The sequence below is a fragment of the Plecotus auritus genome (assembly GCF_963455305.1).
Source record: "Plecotus auritus genome assembly, chromosome: 6".
In the NCBI taxonomy this organism is placed as follows: domain Eukaryota; kingdom Metazoa; phylum Chordata; class Mammalia; order Chiroptera; family Vespertilionidae; genus Plecotus; species Plecotus auritus.
In genome coordinates, this window is record NC_137773.1 from 106,981,435 (window position 1) to 107,002,097 (window position 20,663).

The following is a 20,663-nucleotide window of genomic DNA, read 5'->3' on the forward strand; positions in this document are numbered from 1 at the left end:
ATTTTAGTTGTAATTTTGATGTGATTGTGGGAGGCGGAGAGTACAGGCGTTTACCTTTGCCACCATCTTGGTTCTCCTTGTTGCCTGCATTTTTTTTTTCAAATTACACAAATTAATTTGTATTTAAATCACTTTTCCAAAGCACATTGTATGCAGAAGATCAACTGTACTATATACAAGATATGCTTCTTTTTATGTAGTATCCCCTTTCCATCACAGAAGAGTATTACCAATAGCCAATAGCCTTCCATAATACTATGACAATTATCTCTGGGGCTTCAGAGATCATCGTTTCACTGGGTAACATTTTGGGGGAGTGGTGGCAAATACACACACACACATAATTGTCTCCCCACGAGGAAATGTATAAGCCAGAGAACCACAAATAGTGACTCTTCCATTCACATACTTAAAAGTTTTCACTCAAAAGGCCTACTAGTAAATGGGAAATAACCCCATTTCCTGGTTTAGCTAAACAGTTGTAGTTTATTCTTGTTTCCCCACATAATTTTAATAGTACAGCCGCCTTCCCTCCTGTAAAAGTGTTCCAGTTTGGACAAAAAATTATATGGTAACCTTACCTAAACTAGCTATTATCTTTGTTATAGAACGTTAAGCTTTGGCTGTGAAGCCAACTAAATTAGGGTTGTAATTTCCCCATAAAGATACGGTGGTCAGATTGGTTAAATCACCCTGCCTTTTCCCATACAGAAGAGTCACGAATCTGGCAATGTAAACAACATGAGGAGGGCTTTCAACAAAGCATCAGCTCTATATTTTTTTGAATTTGCTATTTATACAGCCTGCCATGATCATTTTGGAATAATGGGGAGTCTCTGGCCAGCCACGAGGGATTTTAAATGCCACCAATAGTAATGAAAAAAGTATCACACTTTTGTCTTATTTCTGGCTTCCCAAACAGAAAGCGGAGGTAGAAGTTTGAATCAGGAACTATTTATTTTTAAGTTAATAGTACAAAAGAAGGCCCTCTTTCCATCAAACTCCCCTCCCCACTACCAAGCCTAGAATTATTAGGAATGGCATCTCCACAGAATGGAAAAGCTGGACACCAAGCATTCAACTAAAGTCCAGGGTCCCCTGTCACACTTTCCTCACAGCTCTCTCAAATAGCTAGCTCACTCTGTGAGAAAGTCAGTGGAGAGGCTACTGGGAATGGGGAGAGCTAAGTCAGTGTTCATCCAGGATAGCAATTTGCAAGGCAACAGATCTACTTACCCACACTCCAATAGCAGCGCCCTAACCCTGTGGGATGCCATGGATTCCAGAGACCTGGTCTCCCACCCAACACGGTCCCAGCACATTCTGGGCATGTTTGCACATGTTCTTGCTCCGCATTTCAATCTGAGGTAGCTGTTCTCTCAGTGTATCTCAGAGTTCAGTCTGCAGATGGCCTTATACCGTAAGTATTCTAAGCACTGAAGAATATTATCATCCACCTTCGGGTTAAACTTGTTGGCCAACAGGTGATGGTTCTGAAGAATCCAATGAAGATTCCCAATGCCATAAATACAGATAGACCACTGGTGGGTTCCAGAGCAAGGTTCATAAGGTGCCCCTATGCTGATATCTCCTTCATGGCCCTTCCACGTTACCAGCCTGGCAATGGCAGCCATGTCTGACATGTGAAACTTGGGGTGATAGGGAACAGAGCCAGGCATCCATGGGGCACACTGAAGCGTGGCCCAGAGGTGTTCATCGGGGCTATAGGTATCTTGCCCACTCAATCAGTTGCCGGGCTTTGGGGTTCTTGAAGACCTGTTGGACAAAGCCTCAAGAAGCCACAATGTAGGCATTCCCTGTCAACATAAGTAAATTATTAGGCGGAGGGTCCTTCATCTTACATATACATACATATTGGTTATGTATATTGTGTCTGTTACCTCATAGCGATATTGCCGGCGAGATATTTTGTACTCAGTAGGTATCTCGGACTCCATACTCTTCTTCCCATTCAACATCTTGAGGGCCAGGACCATCTCGGCATTGGTCTTTATAGGACAGTGTGTTCCGCATGTATTCTGGAAGTATTTCCATGGCCCTGAGCTCTCGAGAAAGTCTTCCATACAGTTTAGGTCCGCCTGCACCCTGGACCAGGAGGCATAACCGCCCGAACCAACTTACTGGCCATGAAGACATTTGGGAAGCATGAAATAATTGCCCTGACTGCCTCTTTGAAAGTGTCTGGGGACTTCTCATCCACGTGAACATAATATATGTTCTGAGGGGTATACACAGCTCTCAGCAGCCTTTCAAAGTTTTCAATCTTCTCATGGACCACCATAGACTATGCAATAGGGAAGTCTAACTTTTCTTTGCTGAGTGGGTACGGTATGAACTTCCTTTTGGCTTTAAGGTATTTACTGTCTTTGGTCATGTTGATGTAGTCAGTGTCTATGAAAGGCTCCTGCTTCTTGACCTCCAGCCTGTCCAGGAGAGCCTCAATCATTGCTTCCTTGTCCCCTCGGATGATTCTAGAATAGTAAATGGATCTCCTTGCTGTCAACTGCAGGGACTTGTACAAGATGTCCCCCTGCAATCACCACACTGTTGTTCATGTCTTGCTTCGAAAGTCTGTGGACTCCAGATCCAGGGAATCAAAGTCACATTTCAATCTGAGAGAGAATCTCAGAGCAACAATGGCCAACAGCAAATAGCAGCCCAGGGCCCACAGGTTATGCTGCCGGCAGAGTTTCTTCTACCAAATCATCTTCATGGTATGGGAGATCAACAGAGTTTGGGCACAGGGAAGGAAGAGGAGATTGGAATCCTTTAATAGCTTCTTTCCTATTTAGGGTAGATCTCTTGCCATGGTTTGTTTCTGTTTCCCAGGGAAGATTGGTTGGGTTCCATGGAAGCAGATGTAAAAACCATATCGCTTGGTCTTCTTTTAACTCCTCCAAAATATACTTTCTGATATTCACAGTCCAAGAAACTGTCTCCGGCTCCTCAATTTTAGGTCACTGGTTTGCTGTAAAAAGGATATAATTCAGAACAGCTAGATGGAAGAGATGCACAGGGAAAGGTATGTGGGAAGGGTCCCAAAATTTTCATGCCTGATCCAGGTGCGCCACTCTCCACACATCTCCAGAAGTTAATGAACCCAGAAGCTCTTGTAGCCCCATCCTCTTGGGCATTTATAGAAGCTTCATTACGTAGTCACGATGGATAAAATCACCAGCCTTTTTCCATTGCCTGCATTTTTAGTGTTGAGATTCTCCTTGGTCTGGCATTAATTGTCATCCTGGCTAAGAAGACAGATTCTTGGGTTCATCTCTTTGGGCAAATTTCTGCCCTTCCAGCCTCAGGTCCTCCTCTGTGGCCTGGGGTGGTGATGCTTATCAATGTGAAAAGGTGCACTGGGCCTGCTGCTTTCTGCTCCAGTTCTACCACATTTTTTCAAGCAGAAGGCTTGCCTTCCCTATAGTCTTAATCCACAGCTATCTGTTCCAGGATTACCACATATTGTCTTTGCTCTTTAGTGCAAGTATGTGAAGTCTTACTGTTTCTTATTTGTAAGTGTTATGTCTCCTTACCTGTATTACTCTGGTGTCTGAACTGTATTGTATCTCCTGAAATATCCAGATCCTAAGGCTGATTCTTTCTCAGAATAGACACTTGTGCAAAATACTTGATGTTAGTGCTTTTGAGTGAGTATTGGCCAGCCTCTCAGTGGACTTCAGAGCTTCTGCCATGACATGCTATGCACATTCATCTATGAAATGTGAATTGGACAGATGGTTTCTGTGATCCCACCAGCCCTAATATCTTTATAGATATTACTTTTGAGTACCATATTTTATTTTGCAATGATGACAGAGTTCTCACACTTAATATGGCAGATCTTTAGGCTTGTCCTAATTTCAGGTATTAGTAATTAGCCCAGCTGGTGATCTGTACCGATGTTACCAGGAGCCAGTTGGCATGTGTGTGCATGTGAGATGAGTGGGCCTGCCCTTCCTGTGGTGATGAAGAGAAGTTCCAGGATGCATTAGTGAAGTACTTGAGTCAGATTAACATAGAAGTTAAATTTATTTGTCCTGTGGTGGGATCAAGTTGTCTTTAACCTGGCATCTTAACTTTGTCACTGGGCACACTCTTCCATCTTTTCTTCATCCTCATGTTTGTGTGTGTCTGTTTGTTTTTGTGGCTAGGTGCTGTCTGTAGCCAACTCTGATCAGATAGTGAAAACCAACTAGGCCAAATGGCAGATTTTGGACGAGATGATACTCTAGCAGTCATATGAGAAATTAAAAAAAAAGAGTCCAGAGGAAGCTGTAGACTTTTCCCACTTCTAAGCGATGAGCAGAGTTAGTTCTAGATATTTTGTAGGATAAAATATGATCATAATATCACATGTAGCATATAGGAGCCAGGTGCTCTTCTAAGTGCCTTTGATATATCAAATCAGTTAAAGTTTACCACTGTGCTGCAGGATAGGGACAATTCTATCTCCTCTTACAGATCAGGAAATGGAGGCAGAGAGGCTAAGTAACTGACAAGGGGTCACATGCAAATGATGGCACATCTGCTGTTACTAGTGTGACAGCCATGTGGTGGTGTGTCTTCTAACTGTGCTTCTGCCTAGGGCAGTGATTTCAGATGTTTGTGAAATTGTAGCATCCAGTTGAAATTCTGTTCCGGTATACCTTTCATATGTACGTTTATTAGTACTTTTTAATACAGTTTATATTGCTAAACATTCAATAAACCTTTTATTGAAGTATTAATGCAAAATAATGAATAAATCACAAAGATAGAAAATGCGCAATTTTGAATTATTACAAAATGAGTACACCCAGGACAAGAAGTAGAACATCACCAGCCACAGATGCACCTATATATATAGGCTCCCTCCTGTCTACCCAATTATAGCCAGCATTCTGACTTCCTGTTTCTGAACTTCTCATATGCTTTATTTATTTATTTATTTATTTATTTATTTATTTATTTATTTTTATTTCAGAGAGGAAGTGAGAAGGAGACAGAGATAAAAACATCAATACTGAGAGAGAATCATCAGTTGGCTGCCTCTTGCAAGCTCCACACTGGGAATTGAGCCCACAACCCAGGCCCTGAGCAGGAATCAAACTGACCTCCTGGTTCATAGGTTGACGCTCAATCACTGAGCCATGCCGGCCGTCAATATGCTTATTTTTAAAGTAAATTAAAATTTGGGGAAAGCTTTAGTATTCCTTTAAGTCCAATAGAAACATCCTAGGGTGTTATGAATTGAGTGGGTTTCTGGAGTTTGTTTCCTAAATGTTTAGTTTTATTCGAGACTAGAGGCCCAGTGCATGAATTCATGCACCAGTGGGGTCCCTCAGCCTAGCCTGCAGGATCAGGCCGAAACCAGCTCTCCGACATCCCCCGAGGGGTCCCGGATTGCGAGAGGGCATAGGCCAGGCCGAGGGATCCCTCCGGTGCACAGTCAGGGCTAGGGAGAGATGCAGGAGGTTGGCCAGCCGGGGACAAGAAATAGAACTGTGGAAGGGCTCCAGAGCTTGTTTGGCCCATCTAGCTCAGTCCTGATCGGCCGGACCCCAGCAGCAAGCTAACCTATCAGTCGGAGCATCTGCCCCCTGGTGTTCAGTGCACGTCACAGCAACTGGTTGACTGGTTGACTGTTTGCCCTTGGTGGTCAGTGCACGTCATAGTGACTGGTGGCCGATCAACTGTCTGTCCCCTAGTGGTCAGTGCACATCATAGTGAGCTGTTGAGTGGCCTAAGCATATCATTAGCATATTACGCTTTGATTGGTTGAATGGCCTACTGGTCGACTGGACACTTAGCATATTAGGCTTTTATTATATAGGATTCTGGTGTGAAGAACCCATACCCTGAGAAGAATGATCTTTGTGGTATACATCACTGTCAGTAACTATGAAGGATGGGAGACTGGCAGGCTAGCAGTGACCCTGCCATAGTTTTTCTAGATGTGGCAGCAGACAGGGACTCTGGTCAGAGAGAAAGGGCCTGTTATGTATGGTACAGCAGGCTTTATGTGCATCTGTTTCCCTGTGCCCAAGGTTTTCAGGGCCCCAGTACATGCTGCAAACTGTGGGTTTGTGTCACAGCAAGGAACCCTCTAAATTTGTAAGGGAGCTACTAACAAACCTTCCTAACCCTTGTCTTCAAGAGGACAGTATCCTGTTATCCAGGTCGACCAGAAGGGAGACACCATCTACAGCTGTGAGAAAGATAGTCTGGGATAGACCCTGACACCAGATGTGGAGAAATAACGTGGAGAATTGCCTCTCAATAATGTCCACCTCTTGTTTCTGTATCAACTTGGCCTTGAGAGTATTCCCATTTTACTCCATCAGCCACTCTGGTTAATTTGACTGGGACCAGATCTGTGCAGTTTGTATAACAGTATCAAGGCTGCCATCTGTAGGACTCTAAACAGGAGGATGAAGCCAGCCTGCAACATTGACCTCAGCCAGGCTGAGGGTCCTCACTGGACAAACAGTATAAACCATGAGTTTCTATTTCATTCATTTAGTCACAAATGAACAAAATACCTGTCCTCTGAGAGCTTACAGTCAAATAAGTGGTCATTCTGCCTCAGACAGGTGTAGTGAGTGTGCCAGGTCTACACAGCCTTATGTAGTGAGGGGTGGGGGCAGGGAGAGGTAAGGACTGGGTGGACCAGGCTTTCCCACTCTAGAGAGATTGGGGTGGCAAATGCTAAAGGCAGGAGACACATTAGACTGTTGCCATAGTTCTGATCATGTCTGCAGCCCTATGAAACTTTGGGGTTTCATTTGTGTTAACTGCCTTTGTATTTGATGATATGTTGCCTTTTCTCAAATCGCTGTTTCTTTATAATTAGGAATCAATTCCACATAAGTTCTTTATGTGTAGGTTCTACCTTTTTTTTTGTCAGGCCTTGTGTTGCTTGATGTGGTGTCTGTACAATTACACTGAAGTGTCTGGGTCTTTAGTGAGGAAATCCATAGATTTCCACTGGGTTCTAAGCTCCAGGAGCCTGGGACCATGTCAGTGTCATTTCTCTTGTTCTTGTAGCCCAGTGTGGTATGGTGGCTAAAACTTGTTGATCAGATGCAGAGAATCCCTTTGGCCTCTAGCCAGACGAGAAAGCCCACACTTGTTAGCATTTTAAGAGATAACATTAGTGATTTGTTCTCATTTTTATAAGTGAAATTGTATTATTATTGAAGAGTGTGTATGTGAGAGACAGAGAGAAGTGGAAGATGTGCAGTATTGCAGGTGGACCTGTACTTGGAAGAGCCTTAGAAGGCCTAGCTCTAGCCATGTCAATATCATGTCCTTGTGGTTTGACCTTGTACAGCAAGCATGTCAAACTCAAAGGCTAACACGGGCCAAATAAACAATGTTTAAGTTTATTTGGGCCACAAAAAACCAAAAGCTTCAGTTTTCATAGAAACGTAGGTTCATTTCGATAGAGACATGGTGAATACCAAGGGCTGAAATAAATGAGTAATTGTTAACATAAAATAATAGAACATATTAATAAAAATTAATGTTTTTTTCTTGAACATTAACTTACCAGACACTGAATAACTGCACAAATTAATAAGCATAACACAAATAAACCTATTTTTCTTGTTCTCTGCAAATATTTCCTGTTGCACACACCAAACAAGTCAGTCCAAGACTAATGACATGGCAATGGGCTGCTAAAATATTCGCTGCTAGTATTAGTGGAGAGAGACGGTGCGCAGGCATGTAAGGGAAATGAATGCAACATGATTATAGTAATCAGTCATTAGCGAACGTTGTAGTTTATTAATTATGTATAACAGGATATTGTAAAAATTAAGTTATGAAATTTTTGTTAAAACATTTCTTACATACCATTATATTGGCTGGGCCACAAATATATTCGTTGTGGGTCGCATGTGGCCTGTAGGCCGCAAGTTTAACATGCATGTTGTACAGGGTCCTTATCCTTTCATGGCCTTCATCTGTGTGACAGGGTTAGGCTAAATGCTCTAGAAGGGTTGTTTCAAATCTGTCATGACTTTTCAAACTGCATTGATAACTGGTAATTATAGATAAAACTATCCTATACTAGAGGCCTGGTGCACAAAATTCGTGCACAGGGGTGTGTGTGTCCCTCAGCCCAGCCTGCACCCTTTCCAATCTGGGACATCCCTCTCACAATCCAGGACTGCTGGCTCCCAACCACTTGCCTGCCTGCCTCCCTGATTGCCCCTAATCGCTTCTGCCTGCCAGCCTGATCATCCCCTAACCCCTCCCCTACCAGCCTAATAGATGCCTAACTGCTCCCCAGCCAGCCCAATTGCCCCTAACTGCCCTCCCCTGCTGGCCTGGTCACCCCTAACTGCCCTCCCTGCTGGCCTGGTCACTCCTAACTACCTTCCCTGCCAGCTTGGTTGCCCCCAACTGTCCTCCCCTGCAGGCCTGGTCGTCCCCAACTGCCCTCCCCTGCCGGCCTCGTTCCCCCCCCCCTCCCGAACTGCCCTCCCCTGCAGGCCTGGTCACCTCTAACTGCCCTCCCCTGCTGGCCTTGTTGCCCCCAACTGCCCTCCCCTGTAGGCCTGGTCGCCCCTAACTGCCCTCCCCTGCAGGCCTGATCCCCCCAACTACCCTCCCCTGCTGGCCTTGTCGCCCCCAACTGCTCTCCCCTGTAGGCCTGGTCACCCCTAACTGCCCTCCCCTGCAGGCCCAGTCACCTCTAACTGACCTCCTCTGCTGGCCTTGTCACCCCCAACTGCCCTCCCCTATAGGCCTGGTCGCCCCTATGCCCTCCCCTGCAGGCCTGGGTCCCCCCCATCTGTCCTCCCCTGCAGGCCTAGTCGCCCCCAACTGCCCTCCTCTGCCGGCCCTAACTGCCCTCCTGCAGGCTTGATTGCCTCCAACTGCCCTCCCTTTCAGGCCTGGTTCCTCCCAACTGCCCTCCCCTGCTGGCCTTATCGCCCACAACTGCCCTCCCCTGCCGGCCATCTTGTGGCGGCCATCTTATGTCCACATGGGGGTGGTCATCTTGTGTGTTGGAGTGATGGTCAATTTGCATATTACCTCTTTATTATATAGGATAATAAAAGCTTAATATGCAAATTTCCCCCTTGACCGGGAGTTCAACCGTCCCTATGATGCGCGCTGACCAACAGAGAGCGGTAAGAAACATGGTGGGCGTTGGCGATGCGGTGCTGGCAGCAGGTGGCAGTGGAGGCACTGCCGGCCCCATTGGGCCCCAACGAGAGTGGGACTGCGGCGGGATGGTGGAGCAGGTGAGCGGGCAGTGCCAGGCCAAGATGGGTGCAAGTGGGGCCTAATTGCCCTGCTGATTGCCCTGCAGACAACCAGCAGTGGTAGCGGGGGGACTGATGACTCAGGCAGAGGAGAGTACATGGCAACCCAGGGGCTCAGGTGCTGTCCAGGGCCCAGAGGTCAGCTGGGACCTGCCCTTCCATGCCAGACGCTTGCGCTTTGATCGCTGGCCGTGCCTAGGGACCACACCTGTGCACGAATTTTGTGCACTGGGCCTCTTGTAAAACTATAAGTATACACATATCACTCCATAATTGTATGGAACTCTATAAAAACTATTTGGGGTTGTAAGAGTGGAAAAGTTTTTCAGATTATTTTCTCTGTGATCACTTTAGGCTTTTTGGCTAAGATCAAGTGTAGTATCTTTCTTATCAGTTTCATATTTTCTCTGAGAAATTAAGTTTATAAAAATTTCAAATGGAGACTCTTTGTTAGCTTAGAAACTTGTAAAGAATGTGTAGTGATAGGAGTCATCACACCTCTTGGCGTAGTGGTTTCCAGCAGTTTTCTTCCTTCAGTTACATGAGCTCTGGACTCTGGTCTGAGTGGGGGGTGCTCTGGTGGGCGTAGAGCTCAGGGACGCTGGGGCTTTAGGAAGAACACAAGTTTGAGACGTGGCCATGTCCTCTCTGCTAAGTAGGACAAAGACTTTGTCTTGCCTATCACATGTGGGGTGAGAGCTCTTGCTAGGCAAGGACCCTGTTATGTGCTGGTGTCTTAGGTTTGTTCTGAATCCAAACCATTCCCTCGCCGTTGATGTCCTAGTGTCTCTAGGTCAAGTGTGATGACACATTTTAGCCTGACATACCCACTAATTTGTCCCTTTTCCTTCAGAGCAGAGTGGTCTTGGCCTTGGTGGAGACTGACCCAGGAACCAGATGAGCAGAGACCTCTGCGTCCACACCTGGCCATGCTCCTATTATTTGGAACTTGAGAAGCGATGGGTTCCTGGAAAACTTTGGTTAACTTCACTCTCACTAAAATTTCTGACTGATAAAACTGGAGACTTCCTTGTCAGCTTTCCTCTTGCTGATATAATTGAGATCAAGAAAGAAGCTTCTCATTTTATCTTCAGTTCTGTCACCATCCTGGAAAAGGGTCATGTCAAGCACTGGTTCAGTTCCTTGCAGCCTAGTCGGAATGTCGTTTTCCATATCATCGAACACTTCTGGAGAGAGTTGCTGCTGTCTCAGCCAGGAGCTGCTGTGGAGGCATCATCCTCCAGCATGACCAAGGGGAAGGAGCTGACTGGTCTGATGGCCTGTTCCCAGAAGCGTCTAGAAGATGCAGCCAGAGTCCTACACTACCAGGGTGAGCAGCTGGACAGCATAACGAGCAGCCTGGACAATATGGAGTCTGACCTGGATGTGGCTGACAGGTAGTTGGTGTCTTCCATATCCCATATTTAATACACATTCAGAAAATAGGGGTTATTCCTGCTGTGGACAGTTATGCTAGGCTGGATGCTCTGGGCATACAGACAGTGAGGACACTGTTGCCAGATTTAGTGTAAGACTTTAATGAGGATCACCTTATTCAATCACCAGACAGGCCGAGAGTAGGGAAACTGAGTCTGAGAGGCCAAGGAATTTGTTTGAGATCACACACACTAAGTTTGTTAACATGGTTTATTTTTTTAATAGTTTATTTTTTTTTTATATAGCTGTGGAGCAGGCAGCTTTCAATGGAAACATTTTGGCTCCCGAAGTTACCACCTGAGCTGCTGGACCAGCATCTCTCAAAACTTGGGTCTTGGGGCCCTTCTACTATCTTAAAAATTGAGGCCCCAAAGAGCTTTTATTTCTGTGGGTTATGTTATATTAACCATGTTTTTTAAAACTAAAAATTTAAAAATATTATCATTTAAAGAGTAAAATAATAAACTCATGACTTAGTAACGTGACATTTAAAAAATACTATCTTTATATTATTACTAGAGGCCCGGTGCATGAAATTTGTGCACAGGTAGGGTCCCTAGGCCTGGCTGGTGATCAGGGCCGATCTGTGGGGTGACTGCAGGGGCAATCGGGGGTCCCCGCTGGGGCCTGCAGGCTGGGGCAGCGCCTGCGTTGAGTGTCTGGCCCCTGGTGGTTGTTCTGCTGTTTGGTCGATTTGCACATTAGGCTTTTATTATATAGGATTATCCTATATAATAAAAGCCTAATGTGCAGATTGGCCCATCAGGTGGTTGTTTGACCGGGAGTTCAACCGGGAGACCGGAAATTTGACTGCTCGCTATGACATGCACTGACCACCAGGGGGTGGTCTGGAACATGGTGGGCGTTGGTGACGCGGCACTGACAACAGGCGGCAGTGGAGGTGCTGCTGGCCCCGATGGGCCCCAATGAGAGTGGGACCGCAGGGGGATGGTGGAGCAGGTGAGTGGGTGGTGCCAGGCCAAGGTGGGTGCGAATGGGGGCCCAATCACCCCGCTGATCGTCCCACAGATGGTGACCAGCGGTGGTGGTGGAAGCGGGGCTGCCACCCAGCTCCCAGGCTCTGAGGGAACCAGGTGGGGGGCCCGGCCTCAATCAATCATCCCACAGGTGGGATGGTGCAGCAGGTGAGCGGGCAGCGCCAGGCCAAGGCGGGGTGCCAGGCGTGGCTGCGAGGCTGGGGGTGCGAGTTGGGGCCCAATCTCTGCAGGCCGCCCCTAGGTACCCCACCCATGCACCAGGCCTCTAATATATATATACTAGAGGCCCGGTGCATGAAATTCATGCACGGGGTGTGTGTGTCCCTCAGCCCAGTCTGCAACCTCTCCATTCTGGGACCCCTCGATATCCGACTGCCTGTTTAGGCCCGATCCCAGTAGGATCGGCCCTAAACGGGGAGTCAGACATCCCTCTCACAATCCAGCATTGCTGGCTCCCAACTGCTCGCCTGCCTGCCTTCCTCATTGCCCCATAACCACTTCTGCCTGCCAGCCTGGGCACTCTCTAACCACTCCCCTGCCAGCCTGATTGATGCCTAACTGCTCCCCTGCCAGCCCGATTGCCCCTAACTGCCCTCCCCTGCCGGCCGGATCACCCCTAACTGCTATCCCCTGCCGGCCTGATTCCCCCAACTTCCCTCCCCTGCAGGCCTGGTCACCCCTAACTTCCCTCCCCTGCAGGCCCGGTTGCTCCCAACTTCCCTCCTCTGCTGCCCTGGTCACCCCACCTGCCCTCCCCTGCAGGCTTGATCACCCCCAACTGCCCTCCCCTGCAGGCCTGGTCCCCCCCAACTACTCTCTCCTGCAGGGCTGGGTCCCCCCCAACTGCTGTTCTCTGCATGCCTGGTTGCCCCCAACTGCCCTCCTCTGCCAGCCTGGTCACCCCTAACTTCTTTCTCCTGCAGGCCTGGTCCCCCCCAACACCCCCCCCCCCCCCCCGCAGGCCTGGTTCCCCCCAACTGCTCTCCCCTGCAGGCCTGGGTCCCCCCCAACTGCCCTTCCCTGCAGGCCCAGTCGCCCCCAACTGCCCTCCTCTGCCAGCCTGGTCACCCCCAACTTCTTTCTCCTGCAGGCCTGGTTCCCCCCAACTGCTCTCCCCTGCAGGCCTGGTTCCCCCCAACTGCTCTCCCCTGCAGGCCTGGGTCCCCCCCAACTGCCCTTTCCTGCAGGCCCGGTCGCCCCCAACTGCCCTACTCTGCCATCCTGGTCACCCCTAACTGCCCTCCCCTACAGGCTTGATCTCTCCAAACTGCCCTTCCCTGCTGGCCATCTTGTGGCGGCCATCTTGTGTCCACATGGGGGCAGCCATTCTTGACCACATGGGGGCAGCCATCTTGTGTCCACATGGGGGCAGCCATTCTTGACCACATGGGGGCAGCCATCTTGTGTCTTGGACTACGGTCAATTTGCATATTACTCTTTTATTAGATAGAATATATACTGAGTGGGCAGATTATTATGATCTCTGAATGCATAATAATCTGGCCACTCAATGTGTGTGTGTGCGTGTGTGTGTGTGTGTGTTGTGTGTGTGTGTGTGTTGTGTGTGTGTGTATATATATATATATATATTAGAGTGTGTATATGTGTGTGTGTGTGTGTGTGTGTGTGTGTGTGTGTGTGTGTGTATTAGAGGCCTGGTGCATGAATTCATGCATGGGTGGGGTCCGGCAAGCCTGGCCATGCATGGGGAGGGGACATGGGCGGTTGGCCGGCCTGCCTGCTGGTCGAACTCCTGGTCGAGGGGACAATTTGCATATTAGCCTTTTATTACATAGGACATACACTGAGTGGCCAGATTATTATGCGTTCAGAGATCATAATAATCTGGCCATTCAGTGTATATCCTATCTAATAAAAGAGCAATATGCAAATTAACCATCACTTCGCTACTCCCACAAGCCACGCCCACCAGCCAATCAGGAGCGAGTATGCAAATTAACCCAACCAAGATGGCTGCGGTCACGGAGCGAGCAGGAGGCTTGGGTTTCCCCAGTAATGGAGGAAGCCAAGCTTTCCGCACATCCTGGCCGGCCTAGGCCTCCACTCAAGGCTATAAAGTTTCAATTACAGAAGGTAAATAAATCCCAACAAAAATGGCGGCAGCCACGGAGCTGGAGAGAGCAGGAGGCTTGAGTTGCCCCTGGCAATGGAGGAAGCCAAGCTTTCCGCACACCTGGCTGGCCTAGGCCTCCACTCAAGGCTATAAAGTTTCAATTATAGAAGATAAATAAATCCCAACAAAAATGGCTGCAGCCATGGAGCAAGCAGGAGGCTTGGCTCCGTTCAAGGCTACAAAGTTTCAGTTATAGAAGATAAATAAATCCCAGATACCAGGGCCTCTGCTTGGGTCGCCGAGGGGTGTGGCCGGCCTGCAAACCACCACAGGCCCCTCGCCCAGGCCGCCCCATGCCCCAAGGCAGTGGTCGGCAAACTCATTAGTCAGCAGAGCCAAATATCAACAGTACAAACAATTCAATTGAAATTTCTTTTGAGAGCCAAATTTTTTAAACTTAAACTTCTAATGCCACTTCTTCAAAATAGACTCGCCCAGGCTGTGGTATTTTGTGAAACAGCCACACTCAAGGGGCCAAAGACCCGCATGTGGCTCACAAGCCACGGTTTGCCGACCACTGCCCCAAGGGAACCCCCACCCTGATCCGGGACACCCTTCAGGGTAAACCAGCTGACCCCCACCTGTGCACCAGGCCTCTATCCTATCTAATAGAAGAGTAATATGCAAATTGACCATCACTCCAACACACAAGATGGCTGCCCCCATGTGGATACAAGATGGCCGCCACAAGATGGCCAGCAGGGGAGGGCAGTTGGAAGGGACCAGGCCTGCAAGGGAGGGTAGTTGTGGGCGATCAGGCCAGCAGGGGAGGGCAGTTGGGGGTGACCAGGCCAACAGAGGAGGGAAGTTGGGGGTGACTGGGCCTGCAGGGAAGGGCAGTTGGGGGGGACCCAGGCCAGCAGGGGAGAGCAGTTGGGGTGGACCAGGCCTGCAGAGGAGGGCAATTAGGGGCAAACAGGCTGGCAGGGCAGCAGTTGGGCATTAATCAGGCTGGCAGGGGAGTGGTTAGGGGGTGATCAGGCTAGCAGGCAGAAGCAGTTAAGGGCAATGAGGAAGGCAGGCAGGCGAGCAGTTGGGAGCCAGCAGTCCTGGATTGTGAGAGGAATGTCTGACTGCCTGTTTAAACGGGCAGTTGGACATCCCTCGAGGGGTCCCAGATTGGAGAGGTTGCAGGCTGGGCTGAGGGACACACTCCCCACCCCGTGCATGAATTTTGTGCATCGGGCCTCTAGTATATATATAAAAACCTAAGCGACCGAATGACCAAACAACCAGTCGATCAGTCGCTATGATGCGCACTGACCACCAGGGGGCAGATGCTCAATGCAGGAGCTGCCCCCTGGTGCTCAGTGCGTTCCCACAGCAGTAGTGCCACTGAGCTCACCATTGGGTGCCAGATGCCGGGCACACACCAGGCAAGCGCTGTGGCAGCGCTAATGAGCAGCGGCGGCAGCAGGCGCCCGGCCCAGGCTTGGGCTCCTCCCCGGCCACCTGCTGCTTCAGGCACTGCTACATCCCCCGAGGGGTCCCAGATTTTGAGAGGGTGCAGGCCAGGCTAAGGGACCCCACCAGTGAATGAATCCATGCACCAGGCCTCTAGTATACTATGTAATAAAGAGGGAATATGCAAATTGACCATCACACCATCACAAAGATGGCGGCGCCCACAGCGGAGGCGGGGTTTCCATAACACAAGATGGCTGCGCCCACAGTGGCCTAGTTTCCATAATCAGCCTTAAGGAGCAATCAGCAGGGACCTGAGGCTGTGTGGCGCTGGGCTGGGTCAGGGGACCTGAGCCTGTGCCCCCTGCCTGGTGGGGCTTGATAGGGGACCTCAGGCTGTGACTCCCACACCGGCACTGGGGGACCTGAGGCTGCACCTCCCCGCCCGGCAGGGCTTGACGGGGGACCTCAGGCCATGCCGACGGGGATTGACGGGGAATCTCAGGCCGCATCCCCTACCCGGCAGGGCTTGATGGGAGACCTCAAGGCACGCACCCCACCCTGGCCCCGCCGGGGGGACCTCAGGCGTTCCCCCCTGCCTGGCGGGGCTTGACGGAGGACCTCAGGCCACTCTGCCCGACTCGGCACCGGGCCGGGGGACCTGAGGGTGCACTGGGGGACCTGGGGCTGCATCCCCCACCCAGTGCCAGGCCAGGGGACCTGAGGCTGTGCCCTTGCCCAGTGGGGCTTGATGGGGGTGGGGCTGGCTGGGTGGGGCTGGCCAGGTCTGGATCTTGCCCAATGGGGTTGGGGCTGGCTGGGTCTGGGTCTCACGCAATTTTGAGGCACCGCAGGTGGGCGGGGACTTGACTCTGGGTCCCGCGTTGCGCCCCAGACTCTGACAGGAGGAAGATTTTCATATACGTTTTACTAATCTTTCATCTCTGACACTTCTATTATAGAGAAAGGGCAAATAGCAATATTAAAATACCTCCTCTAATTAATTCCCTTTTAATGTGCATGACTTTCGTGCACTGGGCCACTAGTTATATAATAACCTGTTCAGTGAAGAATAGCACTGTTTGAGACATTGCACCTCTGTAAAGTGAGGCTTAGCAGAAGACATAGGGTTCCCATGCCTGCTGCTGCTGTGAGTGCTCTGTGCCTTTATAAAACCCCTGCCTGCACTGAGGTACTAAGATGGGCTTTGGTACAAGAGTCCCCCGTCTTCTCAGGTGACCAGCACTTTAATAAACCTCTCTTTCCACTGGTACCTGCCTCACAAGTTTGGCTTTCGTGGCGACAGGCAGTCGAACCTTGGATTTAGTTTTTCTTTCTCTATTTTTATTGTATTTTTTATTGTTGATAGTATTGGAGATGTCTCCCCTTTTTCCCCCCTTTACCCTAATGCTCTCAGCCCCTACTAACCACCCATGTCTTCACTACCCAATTGCCTGTGTCCATTCTATGCCTATCTATAATAATAAAAGCATAATATGATAAATAGACCAGACAGCCGAATGTCCTTCTGGACGTCCTTCCAGGTGACCTTCTGGAATGACCAGTGTGTGGGGGCAGGGCCAGCGAGCCTGTGCAGCCAGGCCAGCCATGGCAGTCCTGGCACCCCGCTTCCGCAGAAGCCACGGGAGAGGCCGCGGTGCGGCCCGGTCCCTGTGTCACCCCTTTCGTAGAGGTGGCAGGAGAGGCGGCACCAGGACCGGGCCCGCACCTCTGCCCATCCTGGCACTGCCTCTTCTGCAGAGGTGGCTGGAGAGGCCACGGTGCAAGCCTGGTCCTGGCACCATGCCTTCTGCAGAGGTGGGGGGACAGGGGATGGCACAGTCCCAGAGCCTCCACAGAGACGGGACAGGGTGTGACCATAGCACCTCAACTTCCCACGGTCCCTCCCCCAGCCAGGCCGGCCCCAGATTTCCCCTCCCCCCCCCCCCCCGACCAGTGGGCGGGGGCACGGGCCAGCACTAAGGAGCAGTGAGCCTGGCTTCTGGTTGAGCGCCACTCCGCTTCCCCGCCCCCTCCATCCCCAGCCAGAAGCTGGGCTCACGGCTGGCAAGTGCAGCAGTGTGTGGTGGAGGTGGCGTGAGCCTCTCCCACCTCCACGGCAGGCAGGTGGTAAGGAGGGAGGGGTCCTGTACTGCAAGAGCCCCAGACTGCAGGAGGGATGTCTGAGTGCCAGCTTAGGCCCAATTCCTGGGGGGTCCTGGACTGCGAGAGGGCACAGGCCGGGCTGAGGGAACACCCCCCACTCCCGTGAACAAATTTCGTGCACTGGGCCTCTATTCTACATATATAAAAGCCTAAGTGACCATTACAACCAGATGACCAGCCAGTAGCTATGATGCACACTGACCACCAGGGGGCAGACATTCAACGCAGGAACTGCCCCCTGGAGGTTAATGCGCTCCCACTGCCAACCTCCCTTGTTTGGCCAACCTCCTGTAGTCCCTCACGCCAGCTGGCCGGGTGGTCAGTGTGCTCCCATAGCCTACCTCCCGCGGCCAGCCAACCTCCTGCAGTCCCTCTTTCCCCCTGGCCGGCCAGCCCCGATCGGGACTGGGCAAGATGGCCCCGATTGCCGGCCAGGTCGAGGGACCCCCACCCCTGCACGAATTTGTGCACCGGGCCCCTATTAAGTATATAAGTTCTTTGGTTTATCTCTTCTCATCTTCCCAACCCCACATCTATGTATTTCAGTCTGTTCCATGCCTCCCTGCTTCAGGTCTTATTTTGTTGGTCAATTCATCCTGCTCATTAGATTCCACAAATAAGTGAGATCATGTGATATTTGTCTTTCTCAGATTGGCTTATTTCACTTAGCATAATATTTTCTAGGTCCATCCATGCTGTCCCAAAGGGTAAGAGATCCCTCTTTTTTACAGTTGCATAGTATTGCATTGTGTAAATGTTCCACAGCTTTTTTTATCCATTCATCTACTGATGGGCACTTGGGCTGTTTCCAAATCTTAGCTGTTGTAAATAACGTTGCTATGAACATAGGGGTGCATTAGTGTTTTGGGGTTTTTAGGATATATTCCCAGCAGTGGGATTGCTGTCTCAAAGGGAAGTTCCGTTTACAATTTATTGAGGAAACTCCATACTGTTTTCCGTAGTGGCTGTACCAGTCTGCATTCCTACCAGCATTGAACTAGTGTTCCCTTTTCTCCACATTCTCACCCAGCATTTGTTTGTTGATTTTTTTTTATGATAGCCATTCTGACATGTGAGGTGATATATCTCATTGTGATTTTAATTTGCATTTTTCTGATAATTAGTGACTTTGAGCATTTTTTCATGTGTCTCTTGGCCATTTGTATGTCTTCTTTGGAGAAATATCTATTCAGGTCGTCTGCCCATTTTTTAATTGGATTGTTTGTCTTCCTTTTGTTAAATTGTATGAGTTCCTTATAACCCCTAATTGGATGCATCACTGGCAATTATGTTCTCCCATACAGTAGGTTCCCTTGTCATTTTGATAGTGGTTTCTTTTTCTGTGCACATGCTTTTTATTTTGATGCAGTTCCATTTGTTTATTTTCTCCTTAGTTTCCTTTGCCCTAAGAGATCTATCCGGAAACATATTGCTATGTGAGATTTTTGAGATTTTACTGCTTGTGTTCTCTTAAGATTTTTATGGTTTCATGCCTTACAGTTAAGTCTTTTATCCATCTTGAGTTTATTCATGTGTATGGTGTAAGTTGGTGGTCTAGTTTCATCTTTTTGCATGTGTTTGTCCAGTTTTCCCAGCACCATTTGTTGAAAAGAGACTGTCTTGACTCCATTGTATGTTCTTGCCTTCTTTGTCAAATATTAATTGACCGTAATGTTGTGGGTCAATTTCTCGGGTCTCTGTTCTGATTCATTGGTCTATGTGCCTGTTCTTGTGCCAGTACCAGGCTGTTTTGGTTATAATTGCTTTGTAGTATAGTTTGATATCTGGTATTGTGATCCCTCTAACTTCTTTCTCAAGATTGCTGTAGCTATTTGGGGTCTTTTATGGTTCTGTGTAAATTTTTGGAGTATTTGTTCTAGTTCTGTGAAATATGTCGTTGGTATTTTAATAGGGATGGCGTTGAATCTATAGATTGCTTTGTGTAGTATAGACATTTTAATTATATTAAATCTTCCAATCCATGAACATGGTATACATTTCTGTTTGTATTTACCTGTTTTTCTTTTTTCAATGTCATAGTTTTCCATGTACAGGTCTTTTACCTCCTTGGCTAAGTTTATTCCTAGGTATCTTTTTGTTGCAATGGTAAATGGGATTGCTTTTTTAGTTTCTCCTTCTGAGAGTTCATTATTGGTGTATAAAAATGCCATCGATTTCTGAATATTAATTTTATATCCTGCTATCTTGCCAAATTCATTTATTAAATCTAGTAATATCCTGGTGGAGTCTTTAGAGTTTTCTGTGTACAATATCATGCCATCTGCGAATAATGACAGTTTTACTTTCTCCTTTACAATTTGGATGCCTTTTATCTCTTTTTCTTGTCTGATTGCTGTGGCTAGGTCTTGCAGTACTATGTTGAATAAGAGTGGTGAAAGCAGACATCCCTGTGTTGGTTCCTGTTCTTAAGGGAAACACTTTTAGTTTTTGCCATTGAGTATTATGTTGGCTGTAGGTGTGTCATATATGACCTTTATTATGTTGAGGTATGATACCTCTATTCCCACTTTACTGAGAGTTTTTGTTAAAAAAGGGTGCTGGATTTTATCAAATGCTTTTTCTGCATGTATTGATATGATCTTGTGATTTTTGTCTTTCAATTTGTTTATGTGATCATCTCGTTTATTGATTTGGAATATTGTACCAACCTTGCATCCCTGGAATAAATCCCATTTGGTCATGGTGTATGATCTTTTTAATATATTGCTGGATCCGATTTGCTAATATTTTGTTGAGGATTTTATCATCTATGTTCATCAGGGATTTTGGCCTGTAATTCTCTTTCTTTGTAGTGTCTTTATCTAGTTTTGGAATTAGGATAATGCTGGCTTCATAAAAAGAGCTTGGAAGTGTTCCTTCCTCTTGGATTTTTTGAAATATTTTGGGGAGGATAGGTTTAGTTCTTCTTTGAATGTTTGGTAAAAGTCCCCTGTGAAGCCATCTGGACCAAGGCTTTTATTTGCTTAGAGTTTTTAAATTACTGCTTCAATTTCATCAGTTGTTATTGGCCTACTCATGTTTTCTGATTCTTCCTGATGGAATTTTGGAAAATTATAAGTTTCTAGGAATTTGTCCATTTCATCCACATTTTCCAGCTTGTAGGCATATAGCTGTTCATAGTATTTGCTTATAATCCTTTGTACTTCTGTTGTGTCCCTTGTTATATTGCCTCTTTCATTTCTGATTTTAATTGGGTCCTCTCTCTTCGTTTTTTGATGAGTC

The 20,663-nt window shown here is 48.2% G+C and overlaps 1 protein-coding gene and 1 pseudogene across 5 annotated transcripts in view; one reads left to right on the forward strand and one right to left on the reverse strand.

Moving 5' to 3' along the window:
* SNAP47 (synaptosome associated protein 47) overlaps positions 1-20,663 on the forward strand; it is a 94,716-nt gene that overhangs the window by 14,347 nt on the left and 59,706 nt on the right. For 3 of the 4 annotated variants that reach the window (XM_080677061.1, XM_080677062.1, XM_080677060.1), the window contains exon 2: positions 10,135-10,678. In XM_080677061.1, coding sequence (XP_080533187.1) covers positions 10,179-10,678 — 500 coding nt within the window. In that variant the 5' untranslated portion in view covers positions 10,135-10,178. The remainder of the gene's footprint in view (positions 1-10,134; positions 10,679-20,663) is intronic. The other variant, XM_080677063.1, reaches the window with a different exon arrangement.
* LOC308251795 (beta-1,3-galactosyl-O-glycosyl-glycoprotein beta-1,6-N-acetylglucosaminyltransferase 3-like) lies at positions 1,380-7,935 on the reverse strand (annotated as a pseudogene). The gene is made up of 2 exons: positions 7,861-7,935; positions 1,380-2,716 (listed from the first exon to the last, which is right to left on the reverse strand). The product of its transcript is annotated as a beta-1,3-galactosyl-O-glycosyl-glycoprotein beta-1,6-N-acetylglucosaminyltransferase 3-like (transcript).